This window comes from Pangasianodon hypophthalmus, chromosome 5, assembly GCF_027358585.1.
Source record: "Pangasianodon hypophthalmus isolate fPanHyp1 chromosome 5, fPanHyp1.pri, whole genome shotgun sequence".
Classification (NCBI taxonomy): Eukaryota; Metazoa; Chordata; class Actinopteri; order Siluriformes; family Pangasiidae; genus Pangasianodon; species Pangasianodon hypophthalmus.
The window spans coordinates 629,567-647,500 of NC_069714.1; the positions used below are offsets into that span (position 1 = coordinate 629,567).

The window sequence follows — 17,934 nt, forward strand, 5'->3', positions numbered from 1 at the left end:
ATACATGACAGCTATTTACTATAACTAGCTTTATATCACATTGGGAATAGACATCATGTCCCACTGGAGAATGGGCTCGTTCCACTATTTTGGTAGGTTTAAATGCTATAAAACACATTCTCTCTCTCTCACACACACACACACTCACACTGTGTCAGCATCAGTTTGCTGCCTGGGTTTGATGTTATTTTGAACCCATATGGCTCACAATTTAAGGTGCTGAGCCACGCTTCACCTTCCGTTCCTCGTCCTGAACCACGGAAACCCCTTCATCTCATCACCAGAGAGATAATCCTGTTCTGTTAGCCTGTAAATTGGGACGTGTCCCAGTTCGTTGCACACTTGACATTATTAGAACCAGATCCTTTAGAACCAAAATCTGTCTGTTTATGGAATTTTGTTTAAATTCTGTTTAAGAGCAAAAGTACTAACATTCATATTAGCATGAAATAAAATTAAAATAGCCCTAGGTTTAAAAATCTCTCGTTATTGGATTCAGAAGAATCTTTCCATGCACAGCACTTTTATTATTATTATTATTATTATTATTATTATTATTACGGTCAATTTAAGATTATATTATTCAGGGATGCAGCAATTTTGGCGACGACATCAATAGCAAACGAGCGAAAATGCCAAACATTTTGTTGTTATATTTTATGTCATCAGCACATATTGAAAAGACACGATTTTAAATCGTCAATACCTTGTAGTTTTTCAGTGAAATATGATTTTTAATCTTCAAAAATATTCAGAACAGAATAAATGATCACAATTTAGGCAACAAGACAAAAAGCTAATTCGTAATATTCATCAAATCCATCATTTAGGTTTCGTTTTTTGCTTCAGTGTTCCCTGGAGTTCAGTCTTGGTTTTCCCCAAGAAGTTTTGCTTCAAAACTTGGTGCGTCACTAATATCATTATCACTTTCACTCGGGTTTAGAAAAGTGCTGGTGGCCAAATCCAACAAATTTGGATTTGTTGCGCACTACATGTATATGTTCTTCCGATACTTGAACAATACCTGTGATTTGACCCACTGCATGTGTTTAATGTGAAGCAGCTCTGCTTGTTCAGCCAGACAGAAGGTCCGGTAAGCTGCTGTAATCCGATTATTCCCACTGTTCGCCTGTCTCTTAAACACACACACACAAGCCTGAGTGGACCACCACACACACACACACACACGCACACACACATGAAAATGGCTGTAGCTAAAGAAGACATTTATCCTAGAAAGATTCTGGACTACATGGAGGGTTTCATGGTGTCGAAGGTAACATGTTTCTTATGAGCTACTTGTAAGATGTGTTCCTCTGTTCAACAAATAAAAAACTTGTAGATTCATTGTGATCATGCAGCCATTGGCACAAATTTCAATATGATTTTAATAGACTTGCACGGGGAAGTATTATCCTTTCATGTCTTTATTATCAGTATCAGGAGCAACAGTCTACTTCAGTATATACATTTTTGCCTACTTTTGCTTAGACTCTGTTCGTGGCGTGCGAGTTAGGGGTGTTTGATCACCTGCACGCCTCAGAGCGCCCCCTAACCGCAGAGGAAGTAGCGCAAGAATTGGGAACAAGTAAAGATGGAACAGAGCGACTTCTTACAGCTTGTGTTGGACTTGAACTCCTAGTCACACAGTCAGATGAAAAAGGGCAAGGTACGTTCACTTACTTTCATGAAGAAGCTTTAAAGTGTTTTATCCCTAAAAATAAGAATAAAGTTTAACATTAGTATATAATCCTGTGTATAAAACAACAACATTTGAGTGGGCAATTAATGCTAGCAAAACGTGTACATACAGACAGATGACAAAGGGAAAAAACAAAGTGTATAGAACGGGAAGATACCAGCTGCTGTGGCTTAAACTTAACCCCTTAAAGCCTCTGGAACATGGACTTTCCTGTTGGGCTTGTGAGATGGTCTGGGGTCTCAATCTCCTTAGCTTTATCCCAGAGGATGGGAGGGATCCAGCAGGTGGGTTGAAAATTAGTGGCTGGAACAGAGTCTTTAGGCTCAGTGCCCTGGTCATACATTTCTGACACGAAATCAGCTTTAATTTACTTAGGACCAGGTCTCTATGATGTGATGAAAAAATTGCCCACCTGGCTTCTCCAGGAGTGAGATGATCAGTTAGTCCTGGTTCCAGTGGTCTGTACAGATGATGAAAGGATGGCATGCCCTCTCCAGCTGAGTCCTCTAAGGTCAACTTGATTGCAACGAGTTCTCAGTTGCCTACATAATAGTTCTGTTCTGTGTTCTGCGAGAACAAGAAAACCAGGTTTGGCTGGCTGTCCTTGTTGTTGCTCCTGACTCCCACCTCAGGTGCATTCCACCTCGACCACGAATGCCAGTGCAGGATCTGGAAGGGTGCTGTATTAAATTTCCTCTTCATTGAGGAAGCCAGGAGAACCTGCATGGAGCACCTTTATTGATGTGGCAATGGTGATGGAGTTCCAGATATTTCAGCGGTAGAAGCTGGAGAAACCTTTAAAGCCCTGTATGGCTCTGGGTTGTAGCTGCTCCAGCACTGCCTTCACCTTGCCCTCTTCCCAGCAAACACCCACTGGGGACATCACATACCCTAACGAGGAGACAGTGGTTAGGTGTAACTCACACTTCCATGCCTAGAACTGGTGCTCCAGTAACCTCGTAAAAATGGCCCTCACATGACAGATATGTTCCTCTAGACTTGAGGAGTATCCCGAAATATTGTCAATGTACACAATTAGAAAACTTACGAAGCATTTCACAGAGGGCCTTGTTGAAAAAGGACTAGAAGACTGACAGGGCATTAGCTATGCCATACGGCATGTCCAAGGACTCCTAATGTCTGATATTGTACAGAAGGTGGTTTTCCACACTGTGATTTTGCTGAGTTTCTGATCTATGCATGGTCTCACATGACTCTCCAGCCCATGCCTTATTTAAATCCTGTCCCCTGTCTGTTATTGTGCTTGTTTGGCAAAATACTGTGAAAGAAAATGTTTTTTGTGTGTATTTCCAAGTTGTCTACAGTAACACAGAAATGTCCACCATGTTTCTGACGAAATCGAGTCCACGATCTCTTTATCACTCGATTGAGTACAAGTCCAACACTATTTACCTGTGCTGGCATTACCTGACTGATGCGATCAGGTTAGAAACTACAATTTCTACATGAACCATACTATATATGAACTAGGGAGCCATTATAAAATGTATGAAAAATATGTCATCAGTAAAGTTTATATTTTTCTTTGTCTTTAGGGAGGGAACGAATCAGTATGAGAAAGCTTTCGGCGTTAGCTCCAAGGATCTGTTTAAAGCCCTGTACAGGTGAGTGTGTGTGGTAACCTTTTTGAACAGGTAGTTACTCGGGGTTTAATGGTCTAGATAAATGGATGTGGAGAGGTGTTAGAGTTGTAGATGCTGAAACTTTCAACAGCATACAAACTTTCGTAGCATTCTTCAAAAGTTCTTATGTTTCCTAATTTTAGCAGAACTATCTAAGAAATCTGTCCCCACAAACTTTTGGTCATTGTTAAGTTCTTGGCCGTGTTAAAACTGTGATTGTGCTAATATTGCTTCTAGTGGTATTTTTGTACTTAATAACTACAGTTACATTTAGCAGATGCCCTTATCCAAAAGTGCTTTTTAGTCTCTATCAAAAACATATACTGTATTCATTTCAATTCAGTAGGTCAGGGACTAACAGCACCATCAGTCTAAAGTTCCTGTTAGGGAGGTTAGTACAGTATGAAAAGAAAACTCAAGACAAGGATAAATTTTTTAAAAAAGATAAACAAAGTGCTTATTTAAGTGCTTAGTAAAGACAGCCAGGAAGAGTTCATTCCACCACTTAGGTGTCAGAACAAAGAAGAGCCATGATGCATGCCTTCCTTGTACCCTGAGAGATGGTGGGTCCAGTCAAGCAGTGGTAGAGACTCGGAGGGAGCATGGTACAGTGCAGGGTGGGTCTGTTCTTGGCTTTGTAGGCAAGCATCAGTGTTTTAAATCTGATGAAGCAGCTACAGGGAGCCAGTGGAGGGGGTGTTGCAGTAGGTATACTGTAGGAGAACTTGGGAAGGTTGAAAGCTATTTGTGCAGCAGAATTCTTTATCAGTTGCAAGGGTCGGATGGTGGCCAGTGGCAGAGCTTCCATGAATGAGTTGCAGTAGTCCAGTCTTGAAATGACAAGGGACTGAACGAGCACCTGAGTGGCCTCTGTGGATAGAAATGGCCAGATCATCCTGATGTTGTAAAGGAGGAACATGCATAAGCGAGTCAGTTTAGTGATGTGAGACGAGATGGACAGTTGGTTGTCCACCATTACCCCAAGGTTGCATCCACTGTTACCCCAAGGTTGCCTCAGTGACAGATGGTGAAATCTGAGATCTTTCCAGGGAGATCAGAAGATCTTGACATGAGAATGCATTTCCAGGGATGTACAGCAGCTCAGTGTTGAGTGTCATCAGCATGGCAGTGGTATGAAAAACACATGTGAGGATATATCCTCACTGAGAGAACAGAAGAGGACCAGTACTGAACCTTGTGTGACACCAGTGGAGAGTCTGTATGCAGTCGATGTGGATCCCCTCCATGTCACCTGATATGACCGACCCTCCAGGTAAGAAACAAGAAATTGCCATGATGTGCCATGAATTCCAAGACTCATGAGAATGGACAAGAGAGTCTTGTGATTGAGTGGTGTGAAGCTTTACAGTAACAGCCACAACAGCAGTTTTCATGGCGTGTGCTGCTTTGAAGCCAGACTTCCAGTTAGGATCTCGGAGATCATTCTAACTACGTTTTTGGAAACTGTTTTGGTAGTGCTAAAATTGCTCATGCCAGAGTTCATGAAAACTTTGTAGCTGAACAAGCAGCATGTTTGTGTTAAAGGTCTGAGGAGGAAATGGTGAAGTTCATGCAGCTGATGAACTCCATCTGGAACGTCTGTGGCCGAGATGTGATCACTGCCTTCAACCTTTCTCAGTTCAGGAGCATCTGCGATCTCGGAGGTACAACTCATACTGTCTTGGAGCCCTGGTCATGGATACCTTCAGTGTAAATAGCTTAACTGAGGAAAGAATATTCACCTCCTAAGGGAAGATTATTTTAAATGGTAACAGCATGGAATTGACAACCAAGAGCTGTTTTTATTTACAGACTTTAAATCAGTTCTAGCGAGAGATTTTAGTATAGATGATGGTATGGATGGATGATGGTATAGATGGTTGATGGTATGGATGGATAATGGTATGGATGGATGATAGTATGGCTGATGGTATAGATGGCTGATGGTATGGATGGACGATGGTATAGATGGTTGATGGTATGGATGGATAATGGTATGGATGGATGATAGAAAGGTTGATGGTATGGATGGATAATGGTATGGACGGATGATAGAATGGTTGATGGTATGGATGGATAATGGTATGGATGGATGATAGAAAGGTTGATGGTATGGATGGATAATGGTATGGACGGATGATAGAATGGTTGATGGTATGGATGGATAATGGTATGGATGGATGATGGTATGGTTGATGGTATGAATGGATGATGGTATGGATGGATGATAGAATGGTTGATGGTATGGATGGATGATGGTATGGATGATAGTATGGTTAATGGTATGGATGGATGATGGTATGGATGATAGTATGGTTGATGGTATGGATGGATGATAGTATGGATGGATGATGGTATGGATGATGGTATGGATGGTTGATGGTATAGATGGATGTTGGTATGGTTGATGGTATGGATGGATGATGGTATGGATGATGGTATAGATGGATGGATGATAGTATGGTTGATGGTATAGATGGATGATGGTATAGATGGATGATGGTATGGATGGATGATAGTATGGATGGATGATGGTATGGTTGATGGTATGGATGGATGATGGTATGGATGGATGATAGTATGGATGGATGATGGTATGGTTGATGGTATGGATGGATGATGGTATGGATGGATGATAGTATGGATGGATGATGGTATGGTTGATGGTATGGATGGATGATGGTATGGATGGATGATAGTATGGATGGATGATGGTATGGATGATGGTATGGATAGATGATAGTATGAATGGATGATAGTATGGTTGATGGTATAGATGGATGGATGATAGTATGGATGGATGATGGTATGGATGATGGTATAGATGGATGGATGATAGTATGGATGGATGATGGTATGGATGATAGTATGGATGGATGATGGTATGGATGATGGTATGGATGGATGATAGTATGGATGATGGTATGGATGGATGATGGTATGGATGGATGATAGTATGGATGATGGTATGGATGGATGATGGTAGTGGATGTTATGTACACTTCTCCTATTTACACAGATGAAGTGTGGATGTGTATCAGATGTGAATATCTGTATAATCTATTATATTAGTGTTTGTTGACTGATTAAATAAAAACAGTTTCTTACTGGTTTTATTTGGATTGGTTTAATTTTGCAAAGTATGAAAATGAACCACTAGGTGGTGCCACAGTGTGTGTAATGTTCCAAAGACTTACTTTCCTTGTGTATGAGGTGTATTGTCTCCTGTCTTTAACTGCATTTTCAATGATGTCTAACATGTTCTATATTATATGAATAATTCTGATAAATATTTGTTTTTCAGGCTGCAGTGGAGCTCTGGCGAAGCAGTGTTTGTCGATTTACCCGACATGCAAAGTCACCATCTTTGATCTGCCGAAAGTCGTAAGAGTGTGTCGCGATCACTTCCTGCCCGAGGAGGACGAGAGAATATTATTCCATGAAGGTAGAGGAAAATAATCAACAACAGGGTGAAACAATACCGTATTAGAGCGAGTGCATTAATATAAACCTGTGATTTGCAGAGCTGCTGTTATAGAAAATTAATCAACACCTTCTGACCAATCAGAATCCAGAATTCAGCAACGCTGTGGTGTAATGAAATTTATCATTTATCCGATTATTGGATCGTTCCTTATCATAGTTTACTGGCTAAAGTGTGTGTGTGTGTGTGTAGGAGACTTTTTTAAGGATGAGCTTCCCGAGGCCAATCTCTACATCCTAGCAAGGATTCTGCACGACTGGACAGATGACCGATGTATAGAGCTGCTGAACAAAGTTTACCAAGCTTGCAAGCCAGGTACACACACACACACACACACACACACTTTATGGGTTTTATCCAGTCAGTGGTGTGTCACTGACTGAGCCTGTTCTCTGAGGATAGTAGTGATGGTGTATATGTGTGTGTGTGTGTGTGTGTAGGAGGTGGTGTGCTAGTGATCGAGTCCCTCCTTTATGAAGATAACAGCGGTCCTCTCTCCACTCAGCTCTACACACTCAACATGCTCGTTCAGACAGAGGGTCGAGAGCGAAAAGCGTCCGAGTACACACACCTGCTCGACGCCGCCGGGTTCAGGGACACACACGTCCACATGACGGGGAAACTCTACCACAGCATCCTCGCACACAAATAGAGAATAACGTACACGAATTAACGGACAAAGAGACAGACACGTATATGTTTTTTCCAACAGGAGAAAAAAGTTTCGTGCTCAGTTTCTTTACCGAACATTAAAAACAGCTTTAACTCTTCGATTCTTCATCCTTTTCTTTCTTTCTTTCTTTCACAACAACCCATGAGAATGTTTTAGATAAATAACTGGAAACATTAAGAAAACCTACAAAATCACATAGAAGACATTGTTTTCGCCATCTCAGCTCACTTTAATTACACTTACCCTTTACTCTGAAATATAATCATTCAAATACTGAATCTGTTTTATATCTCATGCCTGAAACAACAATTTCTCACCAAGCGACTTATTTACTGTAACTAGAGTCATTTTTTTTTTGATGACTTTTACTTTTACTCAAGAGAATTATTACTACAGTAGCAGCACTTTTACTCAGGGCAGAAGGTTTTGTTCTCTTTAATGGAGTTAATTCATTTACTCGAAAAATCTTGAGTCACTTGAAAGAGTTTTATTGTTGTTTCCACTTTGAACATTGGAACATTGGCTTATATCTGTCTAAGAGCAACATTTTTTAAAAACTATTTGCTCACTCAGAATAGCGCATTAGTATTTTAATGGAAATTATGAAGATTAACTTGTTGAATATAGCTGATATAACCAGCTATAGACAAGCCACCAGTGTAACCACGGTAACGTGACTTTTGGGATGATTACACAGCACGCAATCCCACAGAGCCTGCTGCTTGTTGACATCTCATTAAAGGCAATGACGTGAGACCGGATGAGCCGGTATGGCAAGAAGATTTCATAATTTGTTTCAAAACCCCCAACTGCTGATTCATTTTGATTCGAGTGTATGAGAAAGGATCAAAAATCATCTACCTGGAAGTGGCGGAAAAAAAAGGAGAAATTGTACTTCATTACTGTACTTCTTAATTATCTTTTGGGAAGATTTGTGCTTTATCTAAGTCTTATTGTACAGAGAAAATAGGTAGAACTTGACAAAAAAAGGGGTTAAGCCACAGGCTTATCACAAGTGCTTTACATTCCGCAGCGCTTGTTTGGATGGACCTCCTGTCAGTCATTTTATAGACCCGCCCCATGGCAGAAGTCGGTGAGCGCCTAGCGCGGCCAGATAATTCTTAAACATGCTGTGCTTAAGACAGGAAACTCCCTAAACCCAGAATAAACACTGGCAGTGCTTTTCCAAGATGGAGTCATGTATTACTGGTGAAGGGGACGTTCTGTAAAGTTATGTTCTACGTAAAGTTTTGAACTGTTTACATAACGATTCGAGTAAATAACGCCTTATTACAGTGTTCGGGAAGTCTTACTTTTAACTGCAAAGTTTTCTCTCTCAAATTCTGTAGCCAAATCCTTCAGGTCTTACATTTGCTCAACACATGAATAGACACTCCCATGCCTTCCTTTGTCCTTCTTAGAACAGCAGTGTAATGCAATGCCGCTATCTGGACATGTTTAGTGCTCAAAATAATTGTATCTGGGTCACTGACAATGACATGCATTTTTTTTTTTTTTAATGTCCAAGTCGAATATTTTCCTTTATAATAATTTTAATAAATACATGACATATATCATCTTAATTTACTATAACCTCTTTATGTGAATACATGTTTAGTGCTTCAAAATTAATTTTTTCCTCCTAAAATCTAAAAAAGTCAGGTGGTGCGACTGTCTGTGCTGCCTATGTGCACTCATTAAGTAAAAAGCCTAATTTAGTCAAATCAGATTTGAAATAAAATAGTTTGGTATGATTTTATGTTTGAAGTAAGAAAGCGTGGCTCAGGTCATGCATCATAAAGAAGTGACTTTAATGACAAGGTCAGTAGCCCTTTCACTACTGTCATTTCGAGCAGTGGTTAGTCCGGTTCAGTTTAGCGCGTCAGGTGGTACAACCCCCGATAACCATTTTGTTTGTCTAATTTGAAAAAAGCCTGAAAAGTCAAAAAAACATGGATTTCAACAAATAAATTCTATGTCAAACTGTACAATTAGGTAAGAAGTGTTGATGAAACCCTATATAAAACATTATAAGATCATCTATAAGATCATTGTCTGTAACTCGAAAATATGTTTTTCAATATTCCGTGGTTGCGCCACCTGACATTTTCTTGGAGGTGAGATTTCAAACGTCTTATTTGTAATTAAATCTACAGTGAGTTCAGAAAGTATTCAGACCCCTTCCTTTTTTTTTTTTAATCATTAACCTACATGCAATAATCCATAATGACAAAGCGAAAAGGGACTTTTTTGCAAAAAACCAAACACTGAAATACCGCATTTAGATTCAGTCCCTTGCCTAAGGAACTCGAAATTGTTAAAAGACAAAGTGATGAAGTGTTCAGAAAACCTGTAAGAAAGGCTTCCCATGTGAAAAGAGAAGATTTACTCATCATTTTATTCAATGTTTTTTATGTTTATTCAACATATTAATTCATTCAGTGTTTCAGATGTTGCAAATACAGTATGTAGTCTAATAAATGCAAACAACTGACATCTTAGAAAGTGAAAAGATCTTGAAAATAGTTAATATATAAAAGATTACAATAAACCCAGTAAGATTATTAAATCGAAACTCATTTCAAGCTTTACATTTTATGAGTCGATTGTCATTTTGATTCTTTCTACAAATAAATACTTAAAATGAGCAAATGATCTGCCAATAGAACAAGACTGAAAAACCTCAAAAATCTATTTCCTGGTGTGACCAAGCAGTGCTTTTGTGACGAGAGTTTTGTGTTTGTTTGGATATTGAGGTGAACATTTCAGACAGCATATTTTCGCTACTTAAAAACTTCTGAAATTAAAAAAAAAAACATCAACAATATTATACAAACACAATATGAAGTTTAAAAGGGGTTTAAAAATTCAAATTAAAAATATCGACTTAGCATTTTGGACTGGAGGACGGTTCATTTTGGATTCTATGCTTTGGTTTTGCAGCATTAAAAATGAACTGATGTTTGACTATATACATTAGAAACAGCCAATTATTTCCACTATAAAATTATATGTAAATATTTAATAGCCTAGCCATGATCCTTGTAAAAGTGCATCCATTAGTGCATCGTGCAACTTGGTGAACATTACAGCTTTAAAATTATCTCATGTCAAAAAACAACAACAACTGTGGCTTATATTCATGAAAAGAATCATTACTTGAATTGGTTTTGTCTAGCTCGAGACATTTCCTGATGGATCTCATACGGTATTAAAAAAAGTTAGCAATATCATAAGCAATCCATTCAGAAGTTACGGGTTGCAGGCTCCATTCTTCACCACCTTGACATGCTTGTTTTGCTTCCTGTAGAGGAAAGATGCCACAGATTTAAAGCTCCATGGAGAAATATGAAACTCAAAAACCTGCAGATCTGGTGAAGTACTGAGGAAAATCAGGACGTTCTTTTATACTAACTGAAAATACATTTCCTGAATTAACGGCATGGACTCGACATAATCTAGGTCTAGCGATAAACAAATGAAGCTGTTATCCTTGTTAGTTTGGGGAAGAAGCACATATGGGTCACGTCCTTTTTTGATTTTTTTCTTTTACTCGTCAACGTACCTGCTTTCCACGCACAGCATACACTCGTTTGAGTACGTTACTCCGTCGTCACCACACACTGGTATCATTTCACGTGTACACGCATCGGTTACATAGTTCTGGCAGTTGGCCTATGAAGAAAAAAAAAAAAATCATGACACACCCTTTTACCAATGACTTGCCAAGTCAAAGAATCTGATTCTGCTCATTTACACTGGCATTTGTGGATTACCTCTCTGGGTGTGGTGCTGTCGTCTGCTGTCGTGAGGGCTGAATGATGGGAAAAAAAGAGGAAATAGACTCAATCATATGACAAGAAATGCCAACAGAAACAGTGGAGGCAGGACTGTATGTACGGAATGTAGACGAGTGACAAGTATCTTGCTAGGTTTAACTACGTACGTCAGGTAAGTAAGAAATAAAACACTCGAGGACGTGCTGTTATGGGTAAACCTTCTGACCAATCAGGGACATTAGTAGAGATAGTGTTACGGTCACCGCCACTTCCTGTTCTACCTGTTTCCGTCTCAATACAGTCCATCGCACACATGTACACATTACGTACACTCTCAGAAGAAAGAGGACTAAACCCAGATCCTCAAGCAAACACCTTCTGTATCTTTAATATGTTTTTGGAAATACATACACCTTTGCCTTTCCAGGTTAAAGACACAACGTGTACAACGTGACAAGGACAAGAGCACAACAGATGACAAATAACAAAACACAGGAACGTTACCGCACTGATATTTATATTTTTATTTAAATGTCAGTATGAGTTGTACTCACCAGCCAAACAGACGAGAACGGAAACGCTGATCAGGAAAACCAGCTTCATGGTCGATGTGTGTGTGTGTGTGTGTGTGTGTTTGTGTGTGTGTGTGAGAGAGACTCAGGAGAGAAAATATCTTACCTCGGTAAGCTGAGGTATGTATTTATACGTCAGGTCATGAATACTCCTCCCTCAATTATCTCTCCCTCATCGTTCGGAAAAAAAAAAAAAAAAACCTGTCTGGTGAAAAGAGATCAAGATAAAAGACACTGCAATAAATAGAAGCCTGTAGAATTCCGCTATAATTAAATACAGCCTACGGCTTCGGTTGGTTCTGGAGTTCCCCTGGCCTGCGGGGAAGATGATTCTTCCCGACTCTGACCATTAATCACCTCATTAACAAACTCTTCCTGAATCAGCATGATTGTGTAGAAAACACTGAAATGTGAAGTCCAGGATCAGGCATGGCAGTTTAACACCGCGTTCAGATTAGTGTTCATTAGTAATGCTTTTAAAAATAATGGGTCAAAATATTATAATGGTTTGTCTGTTCAGTGAAATTAGAGTCTCTATGAATTATGTTAGAAATTGTAATAATAATAATAATAATAATAATATCTCATTTTATAGTGCACGCTAAATGGTCCTACAGAAAATGAATAATCATAAGATTTAAAAAATGTAAACTGCACATTGTCTTTTTTTTATGTTTCACACATTTTCCTTTCCATTCTCTTGTCCCTGTTGAAACTGCATGTTTTTTTGTGATGTTAAAAAACCCTAACAAACAAAGAAACCAAAAAAAAAAAAAATTCATGTGAAACAAATAGAAACATTTTAAGGGGAAAAAAAAAGAAAAAGGAAAAAAGCTTACAGTGACCTGACTGCGTAAGTGTGCACACCCTTTTATCGTGAGTCATGTGACTGTGACTTAAGAATGAACCAATCGCATTCAAACTCTTGTTCAAAAGTTGTTATCATACGGCTGTCATCGGTGACGTGATTCTGATTAACTCCAAAGAAAGATCAGCTGTTTCTGTAGGAATTTGTTCACATCTTCTGGGTTTCATCCAACTGCTGAAGCCGAATGGTGAGACCAAGGTAGAACTTTTCGGCTATAATTATAAAAGACATGTTTGGCACAAAAAAACGAGACTCAAAGAACTCCATACCCACGGTGAAGCATGGTGGTGGCAGCATCATGCTATGGTTCTGCTTCTCTTCAGCTGGGACTGGGGCTCAAGTCAAGATAGAATGGTATCATGGATATCTCCAAATACCAAACTATTTGTTGCACAAAACCTGCAGGCCTCTGTTATACAGCTGAAGAAGGAGGAACATTTCACCTTCAAGCATCATAACAACAAATCCTATTCAACAAAGGAACAGATTCAGAAGAAGAATTGCAAATTAAAGGTGTACAAATGTTTCAGTACCTGGCTGTGACGTCATACTGCAGAAATATGAGACAGATTAGCTGTAATCCCTCTCTCTCTCCGTCGCCTTGTTTGCTAATGAATTAAATATGCAATATTTACCACTGGCACCTGGCTGTAGTTTGTATGATGTTAAGGAAAGAAATCAATTACTAGAATCACAAAGTTTGTTTCCAATCCTGTTCTGTAATGTGTTTCCCAGTGTAGATCCGAGGACCAATCGAAACACAGATCACATATACCACCAAAGTACTAATCACTTATCAGTACAATCATTCATCTCCAATAAACAAATAAAACAAATCTGTGTGTGTGAGAAACAGTGACCCCTGGTGGTACATCATGAGATTATCAGGTGTGGCGGTGACAAAAGTACAATCGAGCTCGCCTGTGCGTACCCCTTAGCACCCGTATAGCAACAAGACAGTTACTGTATTATAGGTTTTACAGATACCCCATGACCCTGACCAGAATAAGCGACTAAAGATGAAAGCATGAATAAATGAAAGGTTTTACTCATGTTCCTTCGTTACATTGATTAATCTTGAACAAGCACCATATCCTGGTCAGGGTCGGGTCAGATTCGGAGTCTATACTAGGCGGGGAGACACACTCCTTCACAGCTAGGGTCAATTTAACATAGCCAATCCATGTAGTGACATGTTTCAGTGGAAAGAATTCAGAGGAAACACCTAGAAAATAGAATGGTGCTCTTTTGCTCAAGCTTTAGACTGTTCAAGCACGGCGTGTTCGATTCACCTGAAAAGCATCAGAAAGCCGCCTGTCTGCATTTTTTTCATTCAGACTGAAGGTTTGACGCAGTTTGTTGTTGTTGTTGTTGTTGAGGCTAAATAAAAGAAATCCCATAATCAAAGTAATAACTCCTGCTTTGCCATTAAAACACAAGTTCCTTCCTCTACATCATCTTTAGGGAAGGTTGAAATAAAAAAAAAAAAAGTATAAATAAAAATGTTCCTTTTTTTTTTTTTTTCAAGCAATTTACCAGGACAGAGAAAAACTTGTTGTTGGAACACGCCGGCAGCTTCCGCCTGGTGAAACACTGCCCTGTTTTTTCTCTTAAAAAAATGAATATATTAATAGTAACATATTATAAAGAGTTTCAGAGAGTTACACGGGAAACAATGAAGTTGTATGAGTGAATTTGACTTCACTTCCTGTCATGGAGCTACTTTCTGGAGTCAGTTCCTCCAAATCAAAGGTAAAACTGATATATTTACTGTCTGTGTGTTATGAGAGTGTGTGAGTCCAGGTTATTTATGTGTGTGCTTGAAGAAATTAATAAGTAATTAGGTGACCTTGGAAATGAGAGCGACTGTGTGAGATTCCATAATTCCAAAACTAGGAATTATGGGGAGGAATGTTCTCTAGACATAGAAATACACAGCTCACACTGATGTAAGATATTTTCTCTGCTGAGTCACTTAAGCATCAACCATGAAGCCAATTGTCCTGATTTCTGTTCTCGAGTACGACTCATTTTGGCACCTAAATCACTTAAATCAGTGTAAATAACAGTGCGGTAATGTTACTGTGTCTTGTGAAATGTATCTGTAGGTCACTACATGCATAAACAGTTCGAACAGGAAGTGAACGGTGGTGGAAAATAACAGTAACATCAAACATGATCTAGACAAAGATCTTCCTTCTAGTAAATTTGGATGGTGTTTTACTAGAAAATATATTATATATAGCTATATTACTTGAGCACATTTTACATGCTGATTTTGTCCTGCATGAACAATTTGTTTAACAGAATAAAAGCGAGTGTGTTTTCATCCATCGTATTTCCTGTGTACAGCTCAGAGCCTAGAAAGGTAAGTGCACACGACTAACAGCAAAATGTTTCAGTAATAATCACTTGGATGAGTTCAGTGAGAGAAGCAGCACCTGCCAGCTCGGCTTTTTATGATGTCACAATGGGCGTTACATCAACGGACCAATCAGCAGCTTTGCTTAAACTAACATTCAGTGGAACTGCACACTGATTAGAATCCTAACACACACTCATTATAATTACACACTCATTGTAATACCAATACACACTCATTAGAATCTTAACACACATTCAGTAGAATTCTAACACACACTCATTGTAACCACACTTTAATGGTGCTAAGTATAATGGATGTGTGATCGTGTGTGACTAGGATTGGGTGTGTTAGGATTCTAATGAGTTTGTTTTGGGATTCAATTGATTGCATGTATAAACGCACACTGAATAAAATCACACACTCACTATACAGTAATCAGACTTTCTTTCTTTTCTGTTCTTCATTAGTTTGTTTTTCAGCACATGCACAAAAAAAAAAACATGTTTTAAAACTTGCTTAGTGGACCATTGTTGTTCGGATCAGAAGAGGTGAATAAATGTTACAATATCTAAAGTTTATTTGATTTTACATTTCTGCAGAAAACCTGTTCTTTCATTTGTTTTTTTTTTTTTCTTCTTCTTTTTTCTTCTGTAACTTCTTTTGCTCCAGAAAAAAAAGGGCTCCTGACACTGCTCTCTGAAACTGTAAGGTCAGTAGTTGAAGGTGAATAAATGACAGATTAGCTAATTAAAATTAAGCATTCAGTTTCTCTTCTTTTTCATTCACCGACATTGAGTTTTTATTTATTTTTCTTTACAAATTAGCAGCAATATCAGAAAAATTGCACATGATATATGTTGTATATCCCTTGTGTGTGACAGTAAATGTCTTGACTTAGCAAAGAAGAATAAATGCGCAAGGATTAAAATCGCCGCTAAAATATTTAAAGTGCCCCCCATCTTCTTGAAACAAAAGCAAAGCAAAATCCCAAACCACCTCACTCATCTGCACAAACCCCAAACTTCCAGCCCAAAAGCAAAACCGCACTTATTTACGCTTATTTTTAAACCATACTTTTCACTCAGAATAACTTGTTAATTGGAGTAAATATAGAAGCATAGTAAATAAAAATACACACTTAATTTTACCAACAAAAGGCACTGGTAAGCTGCTCTGATTCAAAAGCTGAGGGGGTGGCCATGCCTTCTCGGAGGAGTCTGAGGAGGCTGAAGAGTTTGCAGGTCAGTGGTTGTACAGTACCACTAGAGGGAGACAGACACTCAGGTTTAGGGTCACCTTGCAGAAAGGTTCCAGTGGCAGACTGCTCAGCGGAACATCTAGCCTGAAACACATCACAAGCAGGAACCACTGACTCCACTGACTTAGGGGTATGGATCCATAGCTAATTCCATGGTGCCATGATACATCCTTGTCTGACATCTGTTCTCACTTTGAAACTTTCTGAGATTTAATTATCTAGCATCCTATTGCACTCATATTCTTTATAGAATGACTTGGAACCTGTAGTTGGTTTTGTAGCCTTGCAGACATTGATGTAGACATTTTCAGTTTGATGCTCTTCCTTTCGTCTATTTTTTTTTTTTTTGTCAAGACTCTCCTGTTAACCATTCCGTGTTCTGTTTCATTCTGTGTCCAATGATTTCTCCAGCCGTTTCTATGTAAATGTTCTAATAGAGTCCCAATTTTCAATTTCAGCGTTGTTATCTTCATCTATTTTATTTTCTAATGCATGAAATAGGTTCTTGCTTTATGAAATTTAAGTAGCTCCCACTAGGCAATAATCAACACCTTTTCTCACTCTGACATCTTGCAGTGATCTGTGCCATTTCCTGTTCACAATGATATGATCTCTCTGATTTACAGTATTCCCATCTGGTGACTTCCAAGTTAACTTGTGAATGTTTTTATGGGGGAAGATGGTCCCTCCATTTACACAGTTGTTGTTGAGACAGAAAGTTATGAGATGTTCTCCATTTTCATTTCTTTTTCTACACACAAACATAGCCTGTTCTATGCTGGTGCTGTCTGTGCAGTGATTACAGGTGGCATTAAAGTCACCTGTAATCAGTGTCAAATCATGCTGTGGTACTTTGGAAATTGCTCTTTGTAGCTGTCCATATAAGTCATCTTTGTTTTTCTCATCGAAGTCATTTATTGGCACTGCATGCCAGATAGCTTGCAGTATTCTGAGACAAATCATGCTGCCATTAGTCTATCACTCATCAGCTGATGAGTGCCAGGGTTTATCCACACTCCGGTGGGCAGACAGACTACATCTTCAGGTCCCTTGCTGCTCCAAGTTCCCAAAGAGGTCAGCCTGGGTTTGCAAAAACCCCAATGTACTTGCACTTCCACAAGTAGGCACTGCTGGGGTCTAGGCAGTGTAAAGGCAGTACTGAGAGGAGACACTTACATACTTGCCTCTCGTTTCATATGGACACATGATAGCCATTTAATACACTGCCCATAGGTATTTGAACGGTGAGCTGACTACACTGCTTTGCGGTGTTGTTGGCATAAAACCTGAACACAGACCGTAGTCGTGGCCGAGTGGTTAAGGCGATGGACTAGAAATCCATTGGGGTCTCCCCGCGCAGGTTCGAATCCTGCCGACTACGTCTGAGATTTGTTTTGTCAAAGGGCAGCTGAACCCTGCCCTGTGGTGGCTGTTCCCCATGCTTGTATGACAAACAATGGAGTTATCTGAAGTCCAGGTATGTGTCCTTAACAAAGACTGCTGCTCTCCTGGAAAGATTGGGTCAAAGCCCTGTTATAAAACACTGTAGCAGTCCCTTTTAATGCGCTGCCCATAGGTATTTGAGCAGTG

General features: G+C 39.2%; 2 protein-coding genes and 1 non-coding gene across 3 annotated transcripts; 2 read left to right on the plus strand and 1 right to left on the minus strand.

Moving 5' to 3' along the window:
• The first annotated feature begins 2 nt into the window (after positions 1 to 2).
• asmt (acetylserotonin O-methyltransferase) lies at positions 3 to 9,881 on the plus strand. Its single transcript, XM_026910550.3, has 8 exons — positions 3 to 1,276; positions 1,492 to 1,669; positions 3,018 to 3,147; positions 3,259 to 3,327; positions 4,891 to 5,009; positions 6,650 to 6,790; positions 7,022 to 7,144; positions 7,270 to 9,881. The coding sequence occupies exons 1-8, from the start codon at positions 1,199 to 1,201 to the stop codon at positions 7,479 to 7,481; spliced, it is 1,050 nt and encodes a 349-aa protein (XP_026766351.2). The 5' UTR covers positions 3 to 1,198; the 3' UTR covers positions 7,482 to 9,881.
• Positions 9,882 to 9,897: 16 nt separating this feature from the next.
• LOC113524348 (serine protease inhibitor Kazal-type 1) lies at positions 9,898 to 11,952 on the minus strand. The gene is made up of 4 exons (XM_026910564.3): positions 11,836 to 11,952; positions 11,279 to 11,316; positions 11,068 to 11,177; positions 9,898 to 10,806 (listed from the first exon to the last, which is right to left on the minus strand). The coding sequence occupies exons 1-4, from the start codon at positions 11,882 to 11,884 to the stop codon at positions 10,755 to 10,757; spliced, it is 249 nt and encodes an 82-aa protein (XP_026766365.3). The 5' UTR covers positions 11,885 to 11,952; the 3' UTR covers positions 9,898 to 10,754.
• A 5,691-nt stretch (positions 11,953 to 17,643) lies between these two features.
• Positions 17,644 to 17,725, plus strand: trnas-aga (transfer RNA serine (anticodon AGA)). Its single transcript has one exon. It is a non-coding gene; the product is annotated as a tRNA-Ser (tRNA).
• Positions 17,726 to 17,934: the final 209 nt, after the last annotated feature.